The sequence below is a fragment of the Suncus etruscus genome, chromosome 19 (genome assembly GCF_024139225.1).
Source record: "Suncus etruscus isolate mSunEtr1 chromosome 19, mSunEtr1.pri.cur, whole genome shotgun sequence".
Lineage (NCBI taxonomy): Eukaryota > Metazoa > Chordata > Mammalia > Eulipotyphla > Soricidae > Suncus > Suncus etruscus.
In genome coordinates, this window is record NC_064866.1 from 28,318,017 (window position 1) to 28,343,294 (window position 25,278).

The following is a 25,278-nucleotide window of genomic DNA, read 5'->3' on the forward strand; positions in this document are numbered from 1 at the left end:
CTTCCTCTCTCCTCCCTCTTTCCTTCCTCTCTCCCTCCCTCCTTTTCCTCCCTCCCTCCCTTCTTCCTTCCTTTCTCCCTCCCTCCGTTTTCCTCCCTCCTTCCTCCCTCCCTCCTTCCTTCCTTCCTTCCTTCCTTCCTTCCTTCCTTCCTTCCTTCCTTCCTTCCTTCCTTCCTTCCTTCCTTCCTTCCTTCCTTCCTTCCTTCCTTCCTTCCTTCCTTCCTCCCTCTCTTTCTTCCTTCCCAAAATGTATAAATGTAAAATGACCAATCCTTAATATAATGTGAAAAATCTAACTAAAGAGACCATCACTGGGAACTGGAGTTCCCCTGTTGCTGCTAGCTCAACCCCTCATTTCCGTTGGTGCAAATTGACCTGGGAATCCACCCAGACCCATAGAACAAGGCTGTACCTGAGCTTGTAGCTGAGCTTCACTGTCTGGTTGGGGAAGGGAAATCTGCGACAGTTCAGCACTCTGTCCACCTCTGTGCCACTCTCCTAGCTCCCAGCTGACGGAGACACCCAGAACTGAATCTAGGAGTTAACGGGGGATTAGGTCAAATCTCTTGTTCCTCCTCCATTTTACTCCACATGAAAGCAAAGGAATTGAACTGAATACTGGCTTCATCTGATAGCGCCACCTGGTTTAAAAGTTATTTGCTGCACCTTGCTCTTAAATTTATGAATCCATTAAAAAATTAAATTTCCTGTAAAGCAGGAAATGAGCAATAGGATTAGCTCTTAACTGTCTTGTTCTCATTATTTGAAGTAGATTCTCACCTTTTTTTTTTTTTTTTTTGGTTTTTGGGTCACACGCAGCAGCGCTCAAGGTTACTCCTGGCTCTATGCTCAGAAATCGCTCCTGGCAGGCTCGGAGGATCATATGGGATGCCGGGATTCAAACTATCATCCTTCTGCATGCAAGGCAAATGCCCTACCTGAATGCTATCTCTCTGGCCCTCTCATCTTTATTTTAATCTTTATTGAGGTACTATTATTTGTAGTACTGTTAATGATGACTTCATGCATGCATCATTCCAGCATTATGCCTGCTACCAGAGTATTTGCTTCCCTCTTACGTCCTGCAAACTCAGTTTATTGGATGAACTTTCCAGTTCTTTTGTCTTTGGCTTTTTCTTACTCCTTTGCTGTGTATCTAAGTCCCAAAGATGAGAGAGATCTTTCAGTATCGATCCCTTTCCTTCTGACTTTGCCCAACCTGATAACTTCTAGCTCTATGTTGTGACAAATTGCATGATGTCCTTTCTTAGATCTCCATAGTATTTCATTGAAGATATATGTATGCACACATCTACACATCTTTTTGGCCATTTGGGTTGTTTCCATAGCTTGGCTAAGAGCTTCAGTGAACACAGATGTTCATATATCTTTCGAAAAAAATGTATTTTATTTTATTTTGGGGGTTAGATGCCGCAAAGTGTAGATTCGCCTTTAGAGAGGAGAGTTGGAGGCAGACACTATGCCTGGGGAGGCTATACATGAGTCCTAGGGATTTCTGAATATGGAAGCAGGCAGTACCCTCTCTTTTTTTTTCTTTCTTCTTTTTTGTGGGGGGGGGGTGTCTCACACCTGGCAGTGCTCAGTACTCCTGGCTCTGAACTCAGGAATTGCTCCGGCAGGCACGGGGACCATATGGGATGCTGGAATTCAAACCACCATTGTCCTGAATCAGCTGCATGCAAGGCAAATGCCCTACTACTGTACTATCTCTCTGGCCCTTTTTTTTTTTTGGGTGGGGATAGTGCCCTCTCATGCCCTAATCACATCAGGGTCTGAGTCTAGGCAGGACACAAATATGTAAACCGGGACCCAGAATAGCCTATACAAGACTCTTCTTGTCTTAGGGAGACTTCAAAGCTTCTGGATGCACTTTGACCACTGCAATAAAAAGGGCAACCGGTGCCCAAAAGAATAGCTCATATCCACTCTCCAGGGGAACCCTAATCCCCAGCCCTGTCTGTCATTGGGGAGGGATATCTAACTGGCAGCACTGTTCTGGGGTTGCTGCTTCAGATGGGAAATTTACATTCTTTTTTTTTGGGGGGGGGTCACACCAGGCAGTGCTCAGGGGTTGCTCCTGGCTCCATGCTCAGAAATCGCTCCTGGAATGCTCAGGGGACCATATGGGATGCCGGGATTCAAAATACCATCCTTGTGCATACAAGGCAAATGCCCTACGTCCATGCTATCTCTCCAGCCCCTACATTCTTAAGTTAGACTCCAACACTATTTCCTTTATGTTGCATTTTATTGTTTGATCATCATGAACCAAATAAGCAAAAGGTGGGGTGCTGTGCAGTCCAGGCAGGACAACATGGAGGAAGATATTTTCTTATCTCAGTCCCTTGTCCCAGGGCAGTCTAAATTCACTGAGTGTTCTAGCTTGGAAGGACAGTGATTAAGTCTGGGAGCAGCAGATAAAGTTTGGGAGTCCGGAATTCTAGGGAAGGTGCAGTTCAAATTGCATTTCAGGGACATCATTTTCCACTTTTTTTTTGCGCTGTGTGACTTACAGGCAGGCTGAGCAATGCTCTGATGGGAAAGAAAGGGAGAAGCATTGAGAAAGGGGATAAAGTGACATGCATGGCATCCCTTCATTGCCAGATAGTGCAAACCATGGTGTCAAAAAGCAAAAGGAGAGAGACAGACAGACAGACAGAGACAGAGACAGAGAGAGACAGAGAGAGAAGAGGGAAGAAGGTATCAGGGAGGGTGAGAAGGAAACTGAAAACATTGATGGCAGGAAATGTGCACTGGTGAAGGCTTTATGCATTGTATGACTGTAACACAATCATTAACAACTTGATCTATGAAAAATTATATTATGAACAATCTTGTAACCACAGTGTTTAAATAAAAAGAAATGAAAAGCCGGCTCACAGAGGCCTATTCTTGGAAGTCTGAGAGAGTGAACAAGATTTTTTTTGAGAGGTCATAGTTTAAGATATGTGCTGAGACCCTAGACCCGGTGATGTGCTCTCATGTTTTTTTCCTGCACATACGAGCCTACGTTTATTTTTTTAAATTTTATTTTATTTTATTTTTTTGGTTTTTGGGCCACACCCGGCGGTGCTCAGGGGTTACTCCTGGCTGTCTGCTCAGAAATAGCTCCTGGCAGGCACGGGGGACCATATGGGACACCGGGATTTGAACCAACCACCTTTGGTCCTGGATCGGCTGCTTGCAGGGCAAACGCCGCTGTGCTATCTCTCCGGGCCCGCCTACGTTTATTTACCTTGCTATCTGTTGACATTCTTTGCAATGCCAAAGAGAAGGTTCCTATAAAGAGGTGTATAATTTGTATTAGATATGCTTTATTTTTTCTTTTCTTTTCTTTAATTAGGGACCCCAGATCAAGAGATGACCTTGATCATCTCAGCTCATGCATAACACCCAGGGATTAAGCACAGGTCCTCACACAAACACTGAGGTTTGAACTCACAAACCTTTCCAGCTTTATGCCACTGGGAGCCTTCTTTCAAGTCCCTGGGCTACCTTTTCACTTCTGCCAAGTTAGAGTCACTACATCAAAGTTCAAAAACCTTTGTTAAACATATAATATGCAACCTTCTACTTTTGTATATTGATAATAAAATGTTTGGAAGAAAATCTATTTAAAAATGTATGCTTTAGTGTTGCAAGATCATAAATTAAAATATTATTTTAGCACTTTGGGACTGCAGAGAAACAAAAGCTTGTGATCACAATCTTCCCTGAGAAAATTAAGATAACTATGACACCAAGGAGACAAAATATCTGAACATAATAATAGCCGTGATGACTTTGGCAGACAGGCAGGTGTTTAAAATAAGAGATTCAGAGGCAGCAAACTTGCTAATGTGTGCAGCACACTCAGTGAAGAGTGAAAAGCAGTGAAGAAGCAGGACCTACAAAAATGACAGTTACACAGAAAAAAAAAATAAATAAAGGGAGAAGCAGTGAAAACTGATTATTCTGACTTGAGCCCAGGCCCCAGGTCAACACTCCTGCAAGAAGTCAGTTTTGGCCTGGGCGACTCTCCATTCCTTCCAACCTCTAGACCCAGAGGGACTGGGAGAAAGTTGGCTCTACAGGGCGGTGTTAGATTCCGGCCAACCAGATGAGAGAGGGGGGAGCCCTCAAATCTGAGTGGCTAAAAAGGGTCTAGAACACGCCTTCCAGTCAGGGGTACCCTGGGTGGAGTCTGTTTGGCTTGGGTAGACCTGGGGGCGGGACCCACTTCTCCAGCCTTTCCAAGGCTCCTTTCCAAGGCCCGGGGCTTCCAAGGACCTTCAGTTGCTTCTGCTTGTAGGTTCTGCCACGCAGGGAAAACCAGCGCCATGGCCCTAACTTTGGGGTACTGGGATATCCGCGGGGTGAGCTAGGGGCCTATCAAAAGTGAATTGGGGGAGGGAAGGTGGGAAAGGGTTGCTCTGAAAGGACGGTTTTATTGGACTCTGGATACTGGTCTACCTAATTCCTGACGCGTGCGTGCGTGCTTGTGTGTGTGTGTCTGTGTGTGTGTGTGTGTGTGTGTGTGTGTGTGTGTCTGTGTGTGTGTGTGTGTGTGTGTCTGTGTCTGTGTCTGCGTGTGTCTGTGTCTGTGTGTGTCTGTGTCTGTGTCTGTGTGTGTGATAAGGTATGCTTGGTGGAAAGGTGAATCTTGGAGGAAAGAATGTAGAAGATTCCTTGAAGCAGAGAAAATCTTAAAGGACTAATTCATGACTCTGTCTCTTTGCGTGTGTGTGTGTGTGTGTGTGTGTGTGTGTGTGTGTGTGTATGTGTGTGTGTGTAAAGAATGTAGAAGATTTCTTGTAGCAGAGAAAATCTCTATACTAGAATCCAAGTCTCTGACCTCTGTGTACACTATCTTTTTCAGCTGGCACATGCCATCCGCCTGTTACTGGAATACACTGGCACAAAGTATGTGGAAAAGCTGTACACCATTGGCGATGGTAATTCCTTCAGTATTCGGTTTCGACTTCTGCCAAACCTGGTTACTTTGATGTCATTGACCTGTGTCCTCTTCGGTGCTGCTGAAGCAGGGACCTCGCTTTCCATAGACCCTTTGGGAGTAGAGTGGGCCTCTGGATAGGACCTGATAGGAAATTAAATCGGCCCCCCTCAAGAGTGGATGAGATAAGCTCCCCTTGGGCTTTGCCTCAACCAGACTCGACCTCTAAAGTATTCTTTACCCTGTCAAATGGGATGTGAGGCTGGTTCAGATGCTGGGTTCGCCTTTAAGTGTCCTGGGAATATAACTTTGGGGAGGTTTGTTCTCACCCAATAATGTTTTGAGTAGGTTGGTTCTCACCCCATCTTCTCCACCACAGCTCCGGACTATGACAGAAGCCAGTGGCTGAATGAAAAATTCAAGCTGGGCCTTGATTTCCCCAATGTAAGTGCAGGGTGTTGTTGGGGTGTGGGAAAGTGCAAGGGGAACATGTCATCTCCGGTCCAAGATGCTCTTCGGACCTGACACCTGAGATTCGTCGTGCTGCATCTCCTCTCCATGTCTGGGTTCAGCTCATTTACTCGCTGGACAATTGACTTAGTGCCCGCTCTGGCCAGGCACTGGGTGGCCAGGTTCTCTGTGGCTATGCAGGTGGGGTCCAGGGACTCTTGAGGCCCTGTGATGTGCTCTGCTGTCTTTCAGCTGCCCTACTTAATCGACGGGCCTCACAGGATCACCCAGAGCAATGCCATCATTCGCTACCTGGCTCGCAAGCACAACCTGTGTAAGCGTTGAGGTGGTGGATGGAGTGGGCAGGTGGGCCTATATCGGCTGGCTGGGGGTGTTGAGGAATGTGTGTTGTGTGGCTGCAGGTGGGGAGACAGAAGAGGAGCAGATTCACGGGGACATTTTGGAGAACCAAATTATGGACACGTTTCTGCAAATGGCCCGATTGTGCTACAACCCTGATTTTGTAAGTCCCTCTCCTGGGATGGACACGGTCAGCATCAGGGCCTCAGATCTAATCCTTCCCATTCCCAGTGCTCCAGTTTACCAGATGATCTCTCAGAACCACCAATACCCTACAATTTCCTAAATGCCTCCATGGTCACTGCTATGGGCTGAGATTGTATGAAAGGAGAACTCTGACTTAGGTCTGAGATCTTTGGGGTACAGGCCCAGGGGTGGGACCCAGATCCTACATGACCCCCAGAGGTGTTTGCTTGGGAGCCCAGGGCCTTCCTGATACCTCCTGTATGTTTTAGCATATTCTCCAGGAATTGAGGCCAGGTCATTCTCTTAGCTGTTCTAGTTCTTATGTTTCCAGAATTTTCCCCAGTGTCCATCCATTTTCCTGTCTCCCACGTACCAGAATTTTCTGTTCTTTCCCTGAAGCATTTTAGTTCTTTTTCCAATGTGTTCAGAGCTGACCAGGTTCTCATGACATCCTGTGGGAAAGGAACAACCATGAGGGTGACAGATCAGAGACACTGTGGTGTGGGACCCCCACATAGGTCGATGACAGCAGAGCTGGCCTCCACCTGTAAATAGCTAGGGACATGCTGTTCGTCCTTGGCCACTGGGGGTCAGGCATAGCCTAGGGCAGGTGGCATTTACCCAGGGAGCAGGAATGACAACTATTTGTGTTTCAGGAGAAACTGAAGCCAGACTACCTAAAGGGACTTCCGGACTCGGTGAAGCAGTACTCGCAGTTTCTGGGGAAGAAGCCCTGGTTTTTGGGGAACAAGGTAAAGGGGTCTCTGTGGGGGCTATCGTGTTTCCCAGATTTATGGGGGTGCTCACTCCACTCCTCTGTGTCCCTGCAGCTCACCTATGTGGATTTCCTGGCTTATGATCTCTTTGATAAGCTCCGGATGTTCGAGCCCACATGCCTGAATGCTTTTCCCAACCTGCAGGACTACATGACCCGCTTTGAGGTGCTTCTCGTTTTCTTTGTCTTCTCTGTTCTCTGTGTTCCTAACCCTGGAGCTAAAGGAAGGGAAGTTCATGTTCACTGACTCAGCAGTCCTTTGCTAGAACATGGCAGAGAAGTGTCTGGGCCACATTTGACCCATTCTTCAGTTCAAAAGTGCCTGTTTCAGTTCACTGATGGTGAGGGAGGGCTCAGCTCCCAACCACGACAGGCCCTGAGAAGTCCCTTAACCTCTGGCCTCACTGAGCTATTCTTTGTGGATATCCCTTTCCTGGATCAAAGAGAAAAGTCTGAGACCCCTTTCCAACTTGATTCCCAGCTCAGAGTAGAGCAGATGAGGCCTGCTTCATTTCACTGATGGGGAAGTTGAAGCATGAAGGAGAGGGACAGAAAGATATCTCAGCTCTGGTTTTGGTACAGGGTTGATCTAATTCGTTGTGGTCCTGACTTGGGTCTGTTAACCTCTGGGAGGATTGGAAAACTGGGTGGATGCAGCCTGCTCAGTGAGCAATAGACCTCCCAGTTGGAATCTTTTGATTTGGGGGCACTGTCTTCTGGGCATGCTGGCTTCCAAACACCCTAAGGGTCTCAGCTGATTGGCTGACTCAGTGAGAGAAGGTTCTGCCCAGCCTAGGCAGTGGAGCCTTGGCTCTGCCCTGTTCCCAAACCTCTTTTGTGCCTGCCACCTGCTGTGCTAAGTCATGGGGGAGACATGCCCTCAGCAGGCTGCTTGGGCACAGTCAAGCCCACATTTCTGCTCCCACTGAGGGATCCTGGGAAGCCTGGAGCCTCCTTCTGAACCAGGAGCAGGTGTGAGAAATGGGGGCCAGGACCCCATAGGAGAGAGGAAAGGAGCACTATAGGAAGAGCTCAGAATGGGGAGAGAGCCAAGCTGTTCTCCTGCTCTTTCCTGTCATTAGTATGTGAGTTGAAGTTACTTAACATCAGCTAAAATTTCTCTAGGTTTCCTTTCTGATTAGCTTTACTCTGTGTATATGGATAGAAGGTTCTCTCTTGAGAGACAAATGTAGACTAGCCCCTTGTCCTTATCACCAAAGGGTTGAAACTGCCCTGTCCATGTGGAAACTATCTTGGCTCTAACTCTTGTGCCACATCCACTTCAGCTTCAGAAAGGAGAAGTAGCTTAAGTGTTGAGGCCACAGAAAGAATGTCTAGATACCCTCATGAGCTCCACAGAGCTTGGACTGATCCTGCAGCAGACAGAGACACTGAGGCATAACTGGGCCACATGCCCTGAAGGCTGAGTTTTGCTTTTTTACCTTCAGGGCCTGAAGAATATTCCTGCCTACATGAAGTCCAAACGCTACATCGCCAGTCCTTTGTTCCTGAAACTTGCTGTGTGGGGCAACAAATAATCATGGGGTCCTGGTGTCAGGAAGACAACCCAGGGCCATGGCTTGTATAGCGAGCCTTGGGGAACTCCCACAATTCCAGAGCCAGCAGTTTGGCTTTTTCACACTTTATTTCCATTACTTTTTCTTTGCTTTCTTTCTCCTCCTTTCGGTGGCAACCTCTGATATGAGCTAATCTCGACTCTGACCTTTGACCTCAGTCCAAAACTCTTAGCATTGCCTGCAGACCTGCTCCAGCCAGTGAACTGCCTTTTGCTTGTTCCTGCCTTTTCCTGTCGTGCCTTCAATCACTCTTCCGTGTTTTGTCTTCTTTTATTTTTTTAATTTGGATTTTGGGGCCTTAACCAAATGGAGATGGGTGTGTTGGGGTGGGGGTGACGCACAGTGCCAGGGAAGCTAACTCCTGGCTGTCTTCAGTGATGGAGGTTGCTTTCTGCTTGCTGTGCTGGGGATTTAACCAAGGTCTTCCACATTCATGATAAGTGCCTGAAACTCTCTATTGTCACTCTGGACCAGTGGTCCTCAAACTATGGCCCACGGGCCACATATTGTATTTGTATCTGTTTTGTTTCTTCATTGCAAAATAAGATATATGCAGTGTGCATAAGAATTCGTTCATAAGTTTTGTTTTTACTATAGTCAGACCCTCCAATGGTCTGAGGGACAGTGAACTGGCCCCCTGTTTAAAAAGTTTGAGGACACCTGCGAGTCTGGACCAATCTTAGTCCCTCTTGTTATCTGGTCTCGGGATGACTGTTTTGAGGGTATGGAGTTCCAGTTATCTGTGTCTGTGGCAGGGACTAGATGGATGGGAATGTGTGTGTGGGAGAGAGACAAGGAGGATTACAAGCTTTCTTTCTCTGCTTCATGCCCCTCTGTTCCCTGGCATATGAAGGCTCTTAAGAGCTCCTTTGTGTGCCTGAGTCTGCCCCAGCCCCCATCTTTGCAATGCCTCCTGTCAGCTGCAGGTTTGTTATGGGTTAGAGGGGCTCTGGGCTGGTGGGGAAGGAGGTGGGATCATGTGGAATTCTGAAAACTCCCCCTCTCAGAAGCTTAGCCCACTTTACACATGCTACCTCTGTGTTCTTACAACGTATCTCAATAAAACAGGCCTTACTATCTTGTGATTGTTTTATTTTCCTCTTTGACGCCATCAGAAATTTGTGGAGGAGGGCCGGAGAGATAGCATGGAGGTAAGGTGTTTGCCTTGCATGCAGAAGGATGGTGGTTTGAATCCTGGCATTTCATATGGTTCTCTGTGACTGCCAGGGGCGATTTCTGAGCGTAGAGTCAGAAGTATCCCCTGAGTGCTGCTGGGTGTGACCCCAAAACAAACAAACAAACAAACAAACAAAAAACCCACAACAACAACAAAAAAGGAATTTGTGGAGGAGAGAATCCATGTCTTATTTGGTATTTGATTTTTACTATCTATTAAGTCAGGCCCATAATACATAATAACTCTTCAGAAAGATGGGAACTGCGAAGAATTACTTTTGGGTAAAATCCTAATGAACTCTGCTGCAAATAATGGGATTTAAAGTTCAGGATATAGTAGTGAATCTCTGTTGCCAGAAATAAAAGTTCAGAAGATATAAAGTGGACAGAGTGGTGAAAATGAATCACTGGCACCACATTAAGTGGGTTGTAGGCTGTAAGTATAGTGTACTAAGCTAAAGTGAAGCCTGTGTGTGCTAGGGGGTCTGAGAGGATGTGATATTGGGGGGCTTAGGACTTGTCTGTGTAGACCTCTCATGTGGGCTGCAGGGGCATCAAAGCTCCACCCCTGAGACTAGGCACAGCCCAGGGAGAAATTTGGGACATTTGTTACTGTTTGCAAATGCCAATAAAGTGAGTGCTAGGACTAGTGCTATAGTCATTGATATATGATCAAATACAAAGATAAATTGGTGAGTTAAAGGTTCATGAAAGTTTTCTGAAACTGGTAGAATGAGAGTTCAACAAAGTATATATCAAACTTTTGAGTAGGCCAAATGAGGAAATTTAATATTTTTTTCAGAAATGGAAATTAGGAGTGACATATATAATGAAAGAAAGTAGGTGCCGGAGCAGTGTGACTAGCAGTAAGGCCTCTGCCTTGCGTAGGCTAGCCTAGGACGGACTGTGGTTCGATCCCACAGCATCCCATATGGTCCCCAAGCCAGGAGCGATTTCTGAACGTATAGCCAGGAGTAACCCCTGAGCATCACCAAGTGTGGCCCAAAAACCAAAGAAAAAATCTATTTGAACTGTTAAAAGGTGAAAGCAAAAATGGAAAGTTTGGGGTGGTACTAGGAGAACACAAGTACTTCAAGTGGAGCCACCGTAAGAGTTTGCTCATGATTGAAATCTAGAAAAGACTTGTTGATCTCTGGTACCTGCCTCCTAATGGTGTTTGCACACTGCCTAGGATGCATCTTTTTCTCTGGAGCAGGAAAACAGGCATAGCAGGAGAACGTAAGCTCCTGAGCCCTGTTACCTGCTCTGATCCGTCATCTGCCCTGACCCATCTCTGCTGGCTGTTGATTTTAAATTGTGCACCTCCCTGGTCTTAGGCAGAGAAAGAGAAAGCAGGAGGCCAGAAAACTACAGCTTAGAGCAAATAGTTTTTCTTTCATGCTCTGTGCAGATCAGTTCAGACCAATGAATCAGCCGTGTTCTGTGGACTCCTGGGACTTGGGCTCCTTCCCTCTGGAGGTCTTGCTCTCTCAAATGGAGCTTCCTCATCTTAACTGAATCTATAGCATGAATATAGGAACAGAGACTGAACAAACCCAAGGCAGCAGCATACCATTAAGCGAGTAAGGTAGAAGCTGCACATCACACTTGGAATGCGGTTTATCAGTGAGTCGATACCTCAGCTCAGGAGAGAAGCAGATTTTGGCACTGGTATGACATCTAGATAATCTTTCCCATACTCAGGGAAGTGGGGATAAAGATTGAACCCAAGTGCTAGAGAAATCTTAAACTAGTGGTTTAAAGTAAACAGAATAAAGACTCTGGCATTAAAGATATGACTTATCTTTGGAGACCTAAGGGGAGTGGCTGATCACTTTGGGTTCTTTGTTGGGCAATAGAAAAATGATTATTAGAGGTATTAAGTAACTAATTTTCCCCCTGGGAGGGCTGGGGTGTGGGGTGTGGGTATGGGTGTGACCTTGGAAGCAAAGTACCCAGTAGTTGAACCCTATCACATGTAGGATTGTTAGCCGGTTTCCAAAGTAAGTGATACTCCCCCCCAGCTCCCCCCCACTGTGGCCCAGAAAAGATCAGGGTGCTGTCTGTTGACTTAAAGAAGGTGGCTTTAAAGGCCAGAACAGTAACACAGCAGCTAGAGGGCATTTTCACAAGGCCCTGAGCCTGCCAGGAGTAACTCCTGAGAGCCACTGGGTGTGGCACTCAAACAAAACAAAAAAAAATAAAGAAGGTGGACTTACGTAACAGAACTCGATAAATAGTTTACAGAACAGTTTACCGTGTGTGTGTGTGTGTGTGTGTGTGTGTGTGTGTGTGTGTGTGTGTGTAATGTTGGAACAATGACGCATGAAATTATCATTTAGAGTATTGTAAATCACCATGATGATTAAAGTTAAAAAATACTTGTAAATAAAAATATTTTAAAAAAGGACCCTATTCGGAAAATAAATTCTTACTCCTACATTCATTGCAGCATTATTCACAATAGCTAAAATCTGGAAACAGAAACAGAGAACTAGTCTTCAGTAGGAAGTTTACCTCAGTGGGGGTTGGAGGTTGGGAGGGATAGAATTGGGGTGACGGACACTGGGACAATAGTGGAGGGAAGTTAACCCTCTGGTGCTGGGACATTGTATGTGTGAAATTTTATCATTAACAGTAACCATGATGTCTAAAAAAAATAAATAAAGGGGCATATTAGTTACCCCAACATAGGGAATGGAAGGTGGAGAAAAGGGAAAATCTGTGAGCTCCACACTGTAGAGACTTATGATATGAAGTAAGATGTGCCCAGGTTTTCTGTTAAATTATTCTGATCTTTTTCACATTATCTATATGGTACCTTATTGAGTGAAATGAAGTCAAGACACTTTCATACCAAATTCTGACAGCAGATGGCTCCCTAGCTTGGCCACCCTCTATTTCCCTCTCAGTCTCACCCCCCAACAACACCTTTTAGGCTGCTTTCCTAACCCATTTGGCAGGATAAGGGCAGTTTTCAGCCATGACAGTCACGAGGTCAATCTATTGCTTTGTGCTAACTCAGGACTTGCAGGGAGAGACAAACAAGCCTTTATTTTGGTGGGTGCCAGAACATTCTTTCTGCAGGGCAAATGACCATAATTCTGTCTATCACACCTAACTCCGACCCCCTACTTTGTGGGTGGCCCAATAATCCCCTGATTGAACAGTCCTGTTACAAAGGCCTAACCACCACCCCATACCTTTTTTTTTTAGGTTTGTTTTTGGGCCACACCCAATGGTGCTCAGTTGTTACTCCTGGCAGGCTCAGGGGACCATGTGGGATGCCAGGGATAGAAACCCTGGCAGGGCTGTGTGCAAGGCAAATGCTCTTCCTTCTGTGATATCACACCAGCTCTGCTTTTTTCCTTTTCTTATTTGCTTCATTTATTACCCGTTCCTTCCTCCCTCTCCCTTTTTTTGGTTGTTTTTGGTGACAAGGTCACACATACAGAATTGTGATGTTTGCACATATGGTTAGCAAGAGGGTGCTCTCTGGAGTTGGGGACACATACAATCCTGCCTTCTAACTTCCTTGTGGTCAGAGGCTCAACAGCAAGGTGGTCAAGATGGTGCTTGACACTTATGGGATAGCTCTAGATACTAAGACTCTTATTTTTGTTAGGAAGGGGGCTAGGCGCACACCTGGCAATACTCAAGGCTTATTCCAAGCTCTGAACTCAGGGAGCACTCCTAGTGGTGCTAGTGGGTCCATATGTATTGATGGGGATTGGACCAAAATCAAGGTGGGCCATATGCAAGGCCAGCCTTTGCTGTACCGTCTCTCTGCACTTCCCTCCTCTCTCCCACCCCCTTCCCCTTGAAAGACTGGTACCTTTACCACAGAACCATTCTCAGGTCCCCTCCTATATTTTTTGGTTTCTTTTCCATTTGAAAAATAATTTTATAGGGAAACAGAGGATGAATCACAAAATTTTGTTCATCCAATTGGAAACAGCAGAGAATGGAATGTGAAATACAGGCCGAGTGGAAATTCCTTTCGAAGGCCACAGGCACACAGGGCTGTGCTATTTGCTCCAATCCCGCCATCCCTCAGCATCACCAAATACATAGAACTCCCTTCCAATAATCTTGGGTTGGGACTTGACTTTATGTGGGGCCCGGAAACAGCTTCCCTTCAAAATCCAAATATACTCACGTTTGTGTAAGCTCTTTTTTCCTTCTGAATTTGAATCTTGTGTGTGAGTCACCTGTTAATTATTTTCTCAGAAAATGTCAAAAGAACACTAAGTGCCCATCACGATGGGTTTCAGAAATATTCCGTTTGAATTCTGAGTTCATGGAGCGTGTCAGACTGCAGTATCAATCAAAAGTCTCAGGGGATTTTGCTTCCTTTAACCTCTCTTAATCTGAACTTCTGTCCAGTCTCTAAGCATTTCTTCTTGAATCATTTTGTTTGTTTGTTTGCTTGTTTGGGTCACACCCGACAGTGTTCAGGGGTTACTCCTGGCTCTAAGCTCAGAAATTGCTCCTGGCAGGCTTGGGGGGACCATATAGGATGCCAGGATTTGAACCATCGTCCTTCTGCATGTGAGGCAAACGACCTACCTTCATGCTATCTCTCAGGTCCTGATTTCAACCTATTTTATTTTTTTGTTTTTGTTTTTGGGCCACATCCAGTGATGCTCAGGAGTTACTCCTGGCTATGCGCTCAGAAATCGCCTCTTGCTTGGGGGACCATATGGGATGCTGGGGGATTGAACCATAGTCCATCCTAGGTCAGACACCTGCAAGGAAAACACCCCACCACTGCGCCATCACTCCGACCCCATTTCAACCTACTTTTTTTTTTTTTTTTGGTTTTTTAGGCCACATCCATTTTATGCTCAGGGGTTACTCCTGGCTAAGCACTCAGAAATTGCCCCTGGCTTGGGAGGACCATATGGGACGCCGGGGGATCGAACCACGGTCGTGATCTTTCCTTGGCTAGCACTTGCAAGGCAAAACACCTTACCTCTAGCGCCATCTTGCCGGCCCCATTTCAACCTATTTTAAATACAAATATTTCATTTTTCTGTGCTGGGTCTTGCAAACAAAATAGAGAAATAGTTTCAGGTTCCTTGAGAGCATTAAGCACTTATTGGAAGTAAACCAGTGAAGAAAGACAGAAAACCCTATGGTGAAGGAGTCGAGGAGTGTATGAGGGGGCATCTGTCAGAACCTCTGTACACAGAGGCCTTGAGGTGGTCAGGCCTGGTGGCGCACTGCCAAGGACAGACATGAAGTGTTCTATTCTTGACACTCACAAAATATTCTCACAAGTGCTCTTATTAGTAACTCATAACAGGCTCATTTTTACAAATGCATGCTATGTTTTGTTTGCCTTAAGTAAAATTCCTGGGAACATGCATTCCAGCCTTTGCTAAATGCATAATAAAACCTGGTAAAAGGCAGCTTGGGACTTTACATCTGAGATGATCTGTAGTCCTCTGCTTTTCTAGTACAATCTCATTCCAGTGTTGCATGAGCCTTGGGTCCCGACAAATAACTGTACTACAGGAACACAGATGTAATGTAAACACATTTATTGGGAGGTGAAGAAAAGTCGGGAATTGAACTCAGGTGCCTGAGTGTGACTCAAACAATAAAAACAAAACAAAACATTCCAATGCTGGGAATTGAACTCAGATCCGTCCTGAATCAGTCATGTGCAAGGCAAATGCCCTAATGCTGTGTTATCTCTCTGGCCCCTGTTTTTGTTTGGGACAAAACACTTACTAGCAAAGCTAGAGGCCACTAGAAAAACCCTTGTAGTGCGTGGAAGCCATGCTATGTATAGGGCCAATCCTGTAGCCCCCTGCATGCCAGGAATGTGTTCCAATTCATTGAGCTGTCTCTTTGGCCCTTATTCATATTTGCTTTGTTTTGGGGCCACACCTGGTGATGTTTAGGGCTTAATTCCTCACTCTGCACTCAAAAATAACTATTTTTCAGGGGACCATCTGAGATTTCAGGAATTGATAGTGGGTCAGCTGCAGGCAAGACAAATGTCCAATCTTCTGTATTATCATTCCTGGCCCCTTATTTATATTTTTTAGATTTTGAGTCTATCATGTCAGTGGAGGCCCTGCTTGCTGTGGTCTGCCAGAGACCTAGTCTAAAGGAGGTTGGATGTGGCCACCATGATTTTATGTGCTTGTTTTTAAAGCTTTAATCTGGAAAGCATGCAACTTTTACTCACATTTAATTGGACTAATCAAGTTGCAAGTCTACCCTAAGTTTAAGAGTGTCATAAAACTTACCCACAGGGAAAACAATCTAAAAAAGCAATTTAAGAAATCTCTGGTGACTATCAGTAAGGATTTCCGATAGAGTCACTGGGGATGGCCCTCACCAGTTGGTGACTTGCCCTCTTAACTGTTTTCTAAAATGACCACTACCACCTTCTGGGAGGTGCTGAGAGGACTGGCATGGAGTGGGGAGACTGTAATGGTCTCTGTGCCATTGCTGGTTAGTATATATTTATCTGCTCAAAGAAGGCAGCTTCCAGCAGGTACCAAGGAATTTTTTTTGGGAGGGGGTTTGGGGACATACCCGGTGACACTCAGGGGTTACTCCTGGCTATGCACTCAGAAATTACTCCTGGCTTGGGGGACCATATGGGACTCCGGGATATTGAACTGAGGTCCATCCTAGGCTAGCAAAGGCAAGGCAGACGTCTTACTGCTTGCACCACTGCTCCGGCCCGACTAAGAAATATTTTTTACTAAAAAAGGAGGGTTAGGTCAAACAAATTTGGGATCCTCTGCTAAAAGATGAAAGGCAGTAGAGAAGCAGAAGGGGGTGGAGAACAAGACTTGCACCATTTTAAAGGAGAATAGGGTCCTTTGGGATATCTGAGTGACAAATGGAATTGCTCTAGAGCAGTGGTTGGCGGTAACCTTATTTTATTTTATTTTTTGGTTTTTGGGCCACACCCGTTTGATGCTCAGGGGTTACTCCTGGCTATGCGCTCAGAAATCGCCCCTGGTTTGGGGGGACCATATGGGACCCCGGGGATCGAACCGCAGTCCGTCCTACCCTAGCACTTGCAAGACAGCCACCTTCCCGGCCCCGGCAACCTTATTTTTCAACTGAGCTAAATCTCGCCAAAACCAGGATTGAAATTTATTTTGAGAGCCACATTATTTTTTTTTGTTTTTTGTTTGTTTGTTTTGCCAATGCTCAGGGGTTACTCCTGGCTCTATGCTCAGAAATCGCTCCTGGCAGGCTCAGGGGACCATATGGGATGCCGGGATTCGAACCACCGACCTTCTGCATGAGAGGCAAATGCCTTACCTCCATGCTATCTCTCCGGCCCCGAGAGCCACATTTTTAAAACCGAAAATACATGGGATGGTACACTGTTTTTAATTTCAGTAATTTTTTATTGATAATATTCTGCATGCAAGTATCCACATAGGTCGGGGGGATACAAATAACACAACTAATAAAACAAAAAATTTAGAACAATATTATTTATCGATAACGTTAACTTCCGTAAAATTTGTCTGACAATGTAGAGAAAATTACATCCTGACAATGACTGACAAAGTCACAAACACTAATGTGAACATTGACCTTGCATTTCCTTGGATAGTTTGAGTGAGTCAGGTTTGTATGTTTATATGTTGTTTTTAATTTTAGGCACAATTCCAGGTTCTCATCAATGAGACGATTTCTCAAATTACTCTTGATAAGATTCATGCTTGAAAATGATTGTTCGGGGCCGGGAAGGTGGCGCTAGAGGTAAAGTGTCTGCCTTGCAAGCGCTAGTGTAGGACGGACCGCAGTTCGATCCCCGGGCGTCCCATATGGTCCCCCCAAGCCAAGGCTGATTTCTGAGCGCATAGCCAGGAGTGACCCCTGAGCGTCAAACGGGTGTGGCCCAAAAACAAAAACAAAAAAACAAACAAAAAAAAGAAAATGATTGTTCGCATAAATATGTAGACCTGAACAAGGAAAGAACAGCAAACGCTAGCTTTTTGAGTTGATTCTATGAGTCAGGAATACTATTCCAGGTGTTAAAAATCAACATATGTTCCTTCTCCAAGTCTTTCAAAGCAGACCACTTGTGCTGTAAAATAAATTCACATTTATGTTTCTCCAATCTTTCTAAATTAGCACAAAGACGTTCAAATTCCGAGCTCCACAGTTCTTCGTTTTTTAAATCCAGAAATTGCATTTCAAAGTTGTCAGTGTTGATATTAAAGGAAGAAAAATTTAATTCCGTTTCAGTGACATCTAGAGGGTTTTTTTTTTTTTTTGGTCACACCCAGCCGTGCTCAGGGGTTACTCCTGGCTCTATGCTCAGAAGTCACTCCTGGCAGGCTTAGGGGACTATATGGGACACCGGGATTTGAACCACCGACCTTCTGCATGCAAGGCAAACACTTTACCTCCATGCTATCTCTCCAGCCCCTATCCAGAGGTTTTTTTTTTTTAACAAAGGCCAATGTAGCTTTGCTGTTTCTGAAATCCTGAAACCTCTTGAGAAAAGCTTCCCTCATATTTAAAAGTGCTGTTTTAAAGTAGGTAATGTCAATATCAGAATTATTTTCTTAGCGATGTTTCAACAGGCTTGGAAGATGAATCATAGTTTCTCTGTCAAAATCTTGAGCAAAAACTGATAATTTGTTTTCAAACAAAATAATTTCTTCTAACATCGAAAAAATTGTGTTTCCTTTCCCCTGTAGTTTATGATTAAGCTGATTTAGATGTGAAGTAACACTCACCATGAAATACAGTTTTTTTTTTTGTTTGTTTGTTTTTTTGGGTCACACCTGGCAGTGCTCAGGGGTTATTCCTGGCTCCTGGCTCAGAAATTGCTCCTGGCAGGCACGGAGGACCACATGGGATGCTGGGATTCGAACCAGTGATCTCCTGCATGAAAGGCAAACGCCTTACCTTCATGCTATCTCTCTGGCCCCGAAATAGTTTTTGAATCCACTGATCATTTGTTAATTCTGGATAGTCAACACCCTTCTCGAGGAAAAATGCTTTGATTTCTGATAATAAATTAGTAAGCAAAACGTTTCAAAACGTTTCCTCTTGACAACCAAAAATGTGCTGAAAATTTGAAACCCTACAATATGGAGATGAAACAGGTAAAAGACAAAAACCTTTTAACAATCTTTAAAAGCAAGGACAGTGTTCCAGAGAAAAGTACTGATTTCACTGAAAGGAAAAAAATCTATTGACACTTTAGTGTGTGCTTCAAGAAACCAAACTAAAATGCACACAAAAATAAAAACGGCACTTTGTTAAAGGCATATGGTATATCATAAAGGAATTATGATAAAGTGCCTGAAACATTTTAAAAATAATTTTTTATTTAAGTATATTTGTTACAAAATTATTCATACTTGAGTTTCAATCATAGAATGTACACCACCCTTCACCAGTGCACTTTCCCCACCACTAATGTCCCTTGTTTTCTCCCCCTTCACCCTCCTCTGCCTATACCATGGGCAGGCATTTTGCTTTTTTTTTTCTCTATCTCTGTTTTCCTTTATGACACTGAGGTTTGCAAAATTTTCTTTATGACACTGTGGTTTGCAATATTGTTAATTAAAGGGTACCATGCATGTCACTTATCCATTTTCAGCATCCAATTCTTGTCCAGAGTGATATGTTCCAACTATCAATGTCATAATGTACCTTTCTCTATTCTAACTGAACTCACCACTTTTTATGGCAAGCTTCCTATCATGGACTAGTCCTCCTGTCCCTCATCCCTATTTTCTCAAGATATTATTACCATATTGCCATGTATTATTCTTATATGCCACACATGATTATTCTGTGTCTATATCTCTCCTTCTGACTCATTTCACTCAGAATAATAATCTGATGTGTTGATGTATGTACAGATGATGCACTGTGCATGACTCAGTGTTTTTGTGTAGTCACAAGAAAGAGAAGCTGCACACCCGTACATTGTATCCACTCATTGTATGATAAACTGGATTCAAAAAAACTTCCTGCTGAACTAAACTCTGTGACAGATGACACAGTGAAGATAATTTGTGAAATTCACAACTGTGATCAAATCCAGGCTATTCACCACCCTGGGTGAGAGTATGGATGCCCACTACTAGCATCTTCTCCATGAAGAAGTGAAGTGGCTGTTCAGGGGAAGGGTGCTCTCTCGCCTTGTTGGCAAGAGAGAAGAAGTAGTGCAGTTCCTGTGAGAGCAGAACTCTGACTTTGTACAGCCCCATTGGACAAGGAATGGGTAGCTAAGCTTGTGTATTTGGCAGGCATTGTTCATTTTCTCTATGAACTTAATATTTCTCTGCAGGGGAGTTTCACAAGTAGTTTTTACAGTGAGACATAAGATGGATGTGTTCAAAAATGAATTCTGGGATAACTGTGTCTTAGGAGATATTGAAATGTTTCCACCCTTGGAAAAAGTTTCTGATAGGCACTTATATTATGCAGAAAGTCATAATCAATATGAAAAACAGCATTTAAGGGCATTAGCTCACAACTTTCATCATGAGTACCCTGAACATGAGAATCCACGGAAAAGAAAACACTGGGTTGAGAATCCCTTCATGGAAGATGCCTACTCTTGCGCAAAATAAAATATGTGTTTTAAGATTACTCCAGGCACTGTATTTCTAAACCCTATCCAACCTGGTTTAAAGAAGCAGGGTAGCAGGAAAGAAATAAAAAACCACGTTAGCCAGGAAACAATCATCATGGAGTCCATGGCCTTTTACCCTGTACTCTCTGCCTCGAGCCCAAAAAGCTAGAACACCTCTTTCTTTATTAAAACCAATTCCCAATACCAGGAGGCTTCAGGTCAAGAGAGAGAGACAAAAGTACATATTCAGTGGACTTTTTTTTTTTTTTTTTTGGTTTTTGGGCCACACCTGGCTGTGCTCAGGGATTACTACTAGCTGTCTGCTCAGAAATAGCTCCTGGCAGGCACGAGGGACCATATGGGACACTGGGATTTGAACCAACCACCTTTGGTCCTGGATCGGCTGCTTGCAAGGCAAACGCCTCTGTGCTATCTCTTCGGGCCCATGTTCAGTGGACTTTTACATATCAAAGGAAGAGATTTAAGAAAGGATAACGTTTATTTCTTCTCCCCATTTTTTAATGGGATTAGATTTTTTTCTTGTGAAGTTCTCAGTGCCCTGTATATTTTGGAAATTAGCCCCTTATCTGATGGTTGTTGGGTGAATAGTTTCTCCCACATGGTGGGTGGCTCTTGTATCCTGGGCACTATTTCTTTTGAGGTGCAGAAGCTTCTCAGCTTAATGTATTCCCATTTGTTGATCTCTGCTTCCACTTGTTTGGAAAGTGCAGTTTCCTCCTGAAGATGCCTTTAGTCTCAATGTCATGGAGTGTTTTACCGACGTGTTGTTCTGTATACCTTATGGTATCAGGTCTGATATCAAGGTCTTTAATCCATTTGGATTTTACCTTCGTACATGATGTTAACTAGGGGTCTATGTTCACTTTTTTGCAAGTGGCTAACCAGTTCTGCCAGCACCACTTGTTGAAGAGGTTTGCCCTGCTCCACTTAGGATTTCTTGCTCCTTTGTCAAAAATTAGGTGATTGTATGTCTGGGGAACATTGTCTGAGAACTCAAGCCTATTCCACTGTTCTGAGGGTCTGTCTTTATTCCAATACCATGCTGTTTTGATAACTATTGCTTTGTAGTACAGTGCAAAAAATGGGGAGAAGAAATGAACAGACACTTTGATAAAAAAAGAAGTATAAATGGCCAAAAGGCACATGAAAAGATGTTCCTCATAACTAATTATCAGGGAGATGCAAATCAAAACAACGATGAGATACCATCTCACACCACAGAGATTGGCATACATCACAAAGAATGAGAACAATCATGATACCAACAACAGAGACTGTGTGAAAAGTGTGTTGGCACTACGGACAATGTCTTGGATCAGACGATAACTTGTCTGAGGCCTAGAGTTGGTCTTATGCCAGGAAACTTCAGGGGTAGGATCTCTTTGTATTTAGGCCAAGGTTATTCCTTTCCATGCCTCTCATATTTTGGTGGGCCTATGCAAACAACAATTGCCACTCTAACACCGTTTTTACTGTGCTCCTTTGACTCTAATCCTTAAAAAGCACCCACTTAAAACTTGAGGTTAACTTAAGCTAATATGCATGTACATGGAAATGTAAAAAATACTATGCCTCTAATGTGTAAGGAGTTACGTAAGTTTTATGGCTTTAGATTGCCTTGTGTGCTGTTAAGAAATATTATAATGTGTTACAATCTGGGGACTTGAGGGACAAAGTAATTGTACATGGATTCTGTTTTATTTATCTTAACATTTTTTGGCTGAAAGTTCAAAGTTAAGATATCAGCAAGGGGACTTCTTCTGAGAACTATGTTATGGGTGATTGTCCTTCCACTGTAACTTTACCTTGTCCTCTTTCTTTGCATCTTTTGTTCTCATAATTCAAAAAAAAAAAAAAAGAATAAGAACAATCAGTGCTGGTGGGGATGTGGAGAGAAAGGAGCTCTTATCCACTGCTGGTGGAAATGCCGCCTAGCCCAACCTCTATGGAAAGCGATATGGAGATTCCTCCAAAATCTGGAAATTGAGCTCCCATTCGACCCAGCTATTCCACTCCTAGGGATATACCCCAGGAACACAAAAATACAACACAAAAACTCCTTCCTCACACCTATATTTATTGCAGCACTATTCACAATAGCCAGGCTCTGGAAACAACCAAGATGCCCTTCACCAGACAAATGGCTAAAGAAACTGTGGTACGTATATGCAATGGAATATTATGCAGCCGTCAGGAGCGATGAAGTCATGAAATTTTCCTATACATGGATGTACATGGTATCTATCATGCTGAGTGAAATAAGTCAGAGGGAGAGAGAGAGAGAGAGATGCAGAATAGTCTCACTCATCTATGGGTTTTAAGAAAAATAAAAGTCATTTTTGCGACAATCCTCAGAGACAATGAGAGAAGGGCTGGAGCTTCCAGCTCACTTCATGAAGCTCACCACAAAGAGTGTTGAGTGCAGTTATAGAAATAACTACACGGAGAACTACCATAACCATGTGAAAGAATGAGGGAACTGGAAAGCCTGTCTGGAGTACAGGTGGAGGTGGGATGGGATGGAGGGAGATTTGGGACATTGGTGGTGGGAATGTTGCACTGGTGAAGGAGGGTGTTCGTTACATGACTGAAACCTAATCACAATCATATTTGTAATCAAGATGTTTAAATAAAGAAAAAAAGAAAGGATGACGTTGGGGAAACACCTTTGTTTAGGGTTGATACTGGGTATCATCTTACACTCTTGGAGCCGGCCGCCGGGGCTGCACACAGGGTGCACACGACAGAGGTTAGAAGCAGAGTCCTGACTCCTGGAGCGGCCACCCAGCACACAGAAGAGCCAAATTAAAAGTGTAAAGAGCCACATGTGGCTCGCGAGCCGCAGGTTGCCGACCACTGCTCTAGAGAGAGTGGCCACTTCTCACAACTGCCCACTTTCTGGAATCAGGGAAGGACAATTCACTTGGTTTAAGAGCCTGCAGCTGCTCTGGCAGAACCAGGTCTGATCCAGGTCACCAATTCCCAGGCTTTGACTTCAGGAATTTTTGAAAGGCTTCATGGTAGGGAAAGATAATTTCCAAGAGCTTAAACTGGACAGGAAGTAGATTATGAAGGATCTGGAGGGCCTGTGGAAAGAATCTTTCCCCTGTCCTAAAATGCCATTGGCTATGTTTAAGCAAAAGCACATGTGCAAATCTTTACATTAGAGGAATCATTAGCCAAATACAATTCCTTCCTGCATCCTTACCATCCACCCAAACTACACTACTCCCTGTCCAACCTGTGGCTCATTGCTCCACTTTGCTGAAGCATAAACACTTCATTCCAACTTTTTCTGCTTCTGAAAGAGAAATATGATATAATTTTTTTGGTCACACTTGGCCACTAACTCAGGCATTACAACTGGCTCTGTGCTCAGAAATTGCTCCTGGCAGGCCTGGGGGACCATATAGGATGCTGGGATTAGAACCACCATCCATCTTGGATCAGCTGCGTGCAAGGCAAACACCCTACTTCTGTGCTATCTCTCTGTCCCTGAAATATGTTATAATTTGTTTTTCTTTTTTGTTTTTTTGGGCCACACCCAAAGGTGCTCAGGAGTTACTCCTGGCTCTGCACTCAGAAATCACTCCTGGCTCAGGGGACTACATGGGACACCAGGGATCAAACCCAGGTCCGTCCTGGGTCAGCTGCATGCAAGGCAAGTGCCCCACTGTTGTGTTATCATTCTGACCCTATATGGTGTAATTTCTATACAGTGAAGGCTTTCTCATAAACCCTTACTCTCTGGTTGTAAAGGCAGATCCATGTCCACACACATGGGTATATACGCACCACTGCATCTCTGAGATTAGTGAAATAATTCTGCTATACATTTTAATTTTGGGGGGCACACCCAGCAGTGCTCAAAGCTTACTTCTGGCAGTGCTCAAAGAGTTCTGGGATCAAACCTGGAGAGGCTAAGTGTACTATCTGTACTATCTAACCCCATACAACATATTCTTTTTTTACAACATATTTTTCTTGATTCACACAAACTATTTCTGTTTAAACTGGAAATGCCCTTATCTAGTTTCTCAACTTCAACAATGAATATAAATGAATCTCACTTATACATTTCAGCAAATGTAATACATTTATCAAGGGTGTTGTGTGTGTGTGTGTGTGTGTGTGTGTGTGTGTGTGGGGGAGGGTGGCTGGCTGGAGCTCTCTTTCTCATCTTGGAAAGACAGACTCATTTCTTGTTTCCTTTAAACAGTGAACAAATTTATTATGGCTGCCCAGACACTCACCTCTGCTTCTCAAATCCTTGAGAAATCCTCTTCCTTTGAGGAATCAGGACCTGTGGTTTGCTTCTAATAAAAGAGAAAAAAGGAGATAAGATGCTATTCCTTTCATAGCTTCCCATAACCTGTCTTCTGTACTGAGACCTCCAGCTGGCAGTCAGCAAGAATGGCTGTCCAACAGGCCAGAAGGAACTGAATCTGAATAATGCACATTTGCACTTAGAAACAGATCTTTTGCCAGCTGATCCCTATGTGAAATTACAGTTCTGGCAGGCTCACTGCAGTTTTCAGGTGAGACTGAATCAAGAGGGTCCTATAAATATATGTGTTCAGACTTCTGAACCATTAGAAACCATGAGAAAATGTGAATGTGTTATTGTACCACATTCATATTAAATGAGTGGCAATATGGTTCTATAAGGACAAATGCTTCTTTTTATTTTTTCTGTTGTCTGTTTCTGTCCCTAATTGTAGAAGGACTTTTGCAGATGTTTCTTTGGCCTCCCCTAAAACCACAGGGCTTTCTTGTAGGATTCGTTTGAGAAAATTCAACTCAGTAGCTATCAGTTTGAAGAGAAATAGCTCAGCTTTATAGCTGTACTTGCCAAAGGCAGCCCTTACCCAAGATAGGAGCAGAGGTACTTAATTACTGCTACCGGTCTCCTGGAGCAGTTATTAACAGTCTGCTTAATATCCTGTACAAATCCCTCCTCAGGTGATCCTACTGACTCCACAGGTCTCCAGAGGCCTCTGCCCTTATCCTGACAAGAGATCCTTTGCCTCCTGGTTCCTAGGAAAAGATAGTCTGGCTCTACAGATGGATACTGGTGCCACATTCAGTTGTCCTTGGAGTCTGTTTAACTCTTTTCTTGGACTGGGAGATCATACAGTAGTTAAGGGACATGCGAACAGGTGCACAACTTATTTGGATCCCTGAAGTT

At 44.1% G+C, this 25,278-nt stretch overlaps 1 protein-coding gene across 2 annotated transcripts in view; it reads left to right on the forward strand.

Annotated features, from left to right (window-relative positions):
* Positions 1-4,266: 4,266 nt before the first annotated feature.
* LOC125997363 (glutathione S-transferase Mu 2-like) overlaps positions 4,267-25,278 on the forward strand; it is a 436,713-nt gene continuing 415,701 nt past the window's right edge. The window contains exons 1-8 of one of the 2 annotated variants that reach the window (XM_049765810.1): positions 4,267-4,376; positions 4,880-4,955; positions 5,334-5,398; positions 5,657-5,738; positions 5,827-5,927; positions 6,607-6,702; positions 6,781-6,891; positions 8,174-8,289. In XM_049765810.1, coding sequence (XP_049621767.1) covers positions 4,341-4,376; positions 4,880-4,955; positions 5,334-5,398; positions 5,657-5,738; positions 5,827-5,927; positions 6,607-6,702; positions 6,781-6,891; positions 8,174-8,263 — 657 coding nt within the window. In that variant the 5' untranslated portion in view covers positions 4,267-4,340 and the 3' untranslated portion in view covers positions 8,264-8,289. Of the gene's footprint in view, positions 4,377-4,879; positions 4,956-5,333; positions 5,399-5,656; positions 5,739-5,826; positions 5,928-6,606; positions 6,703-6,780; positions 6,892-8,173; positions 8,290-25,278 lie in introns of those variants that run through there. The other variant, XM_049765809.1, reaches the window with a different exon arrangement.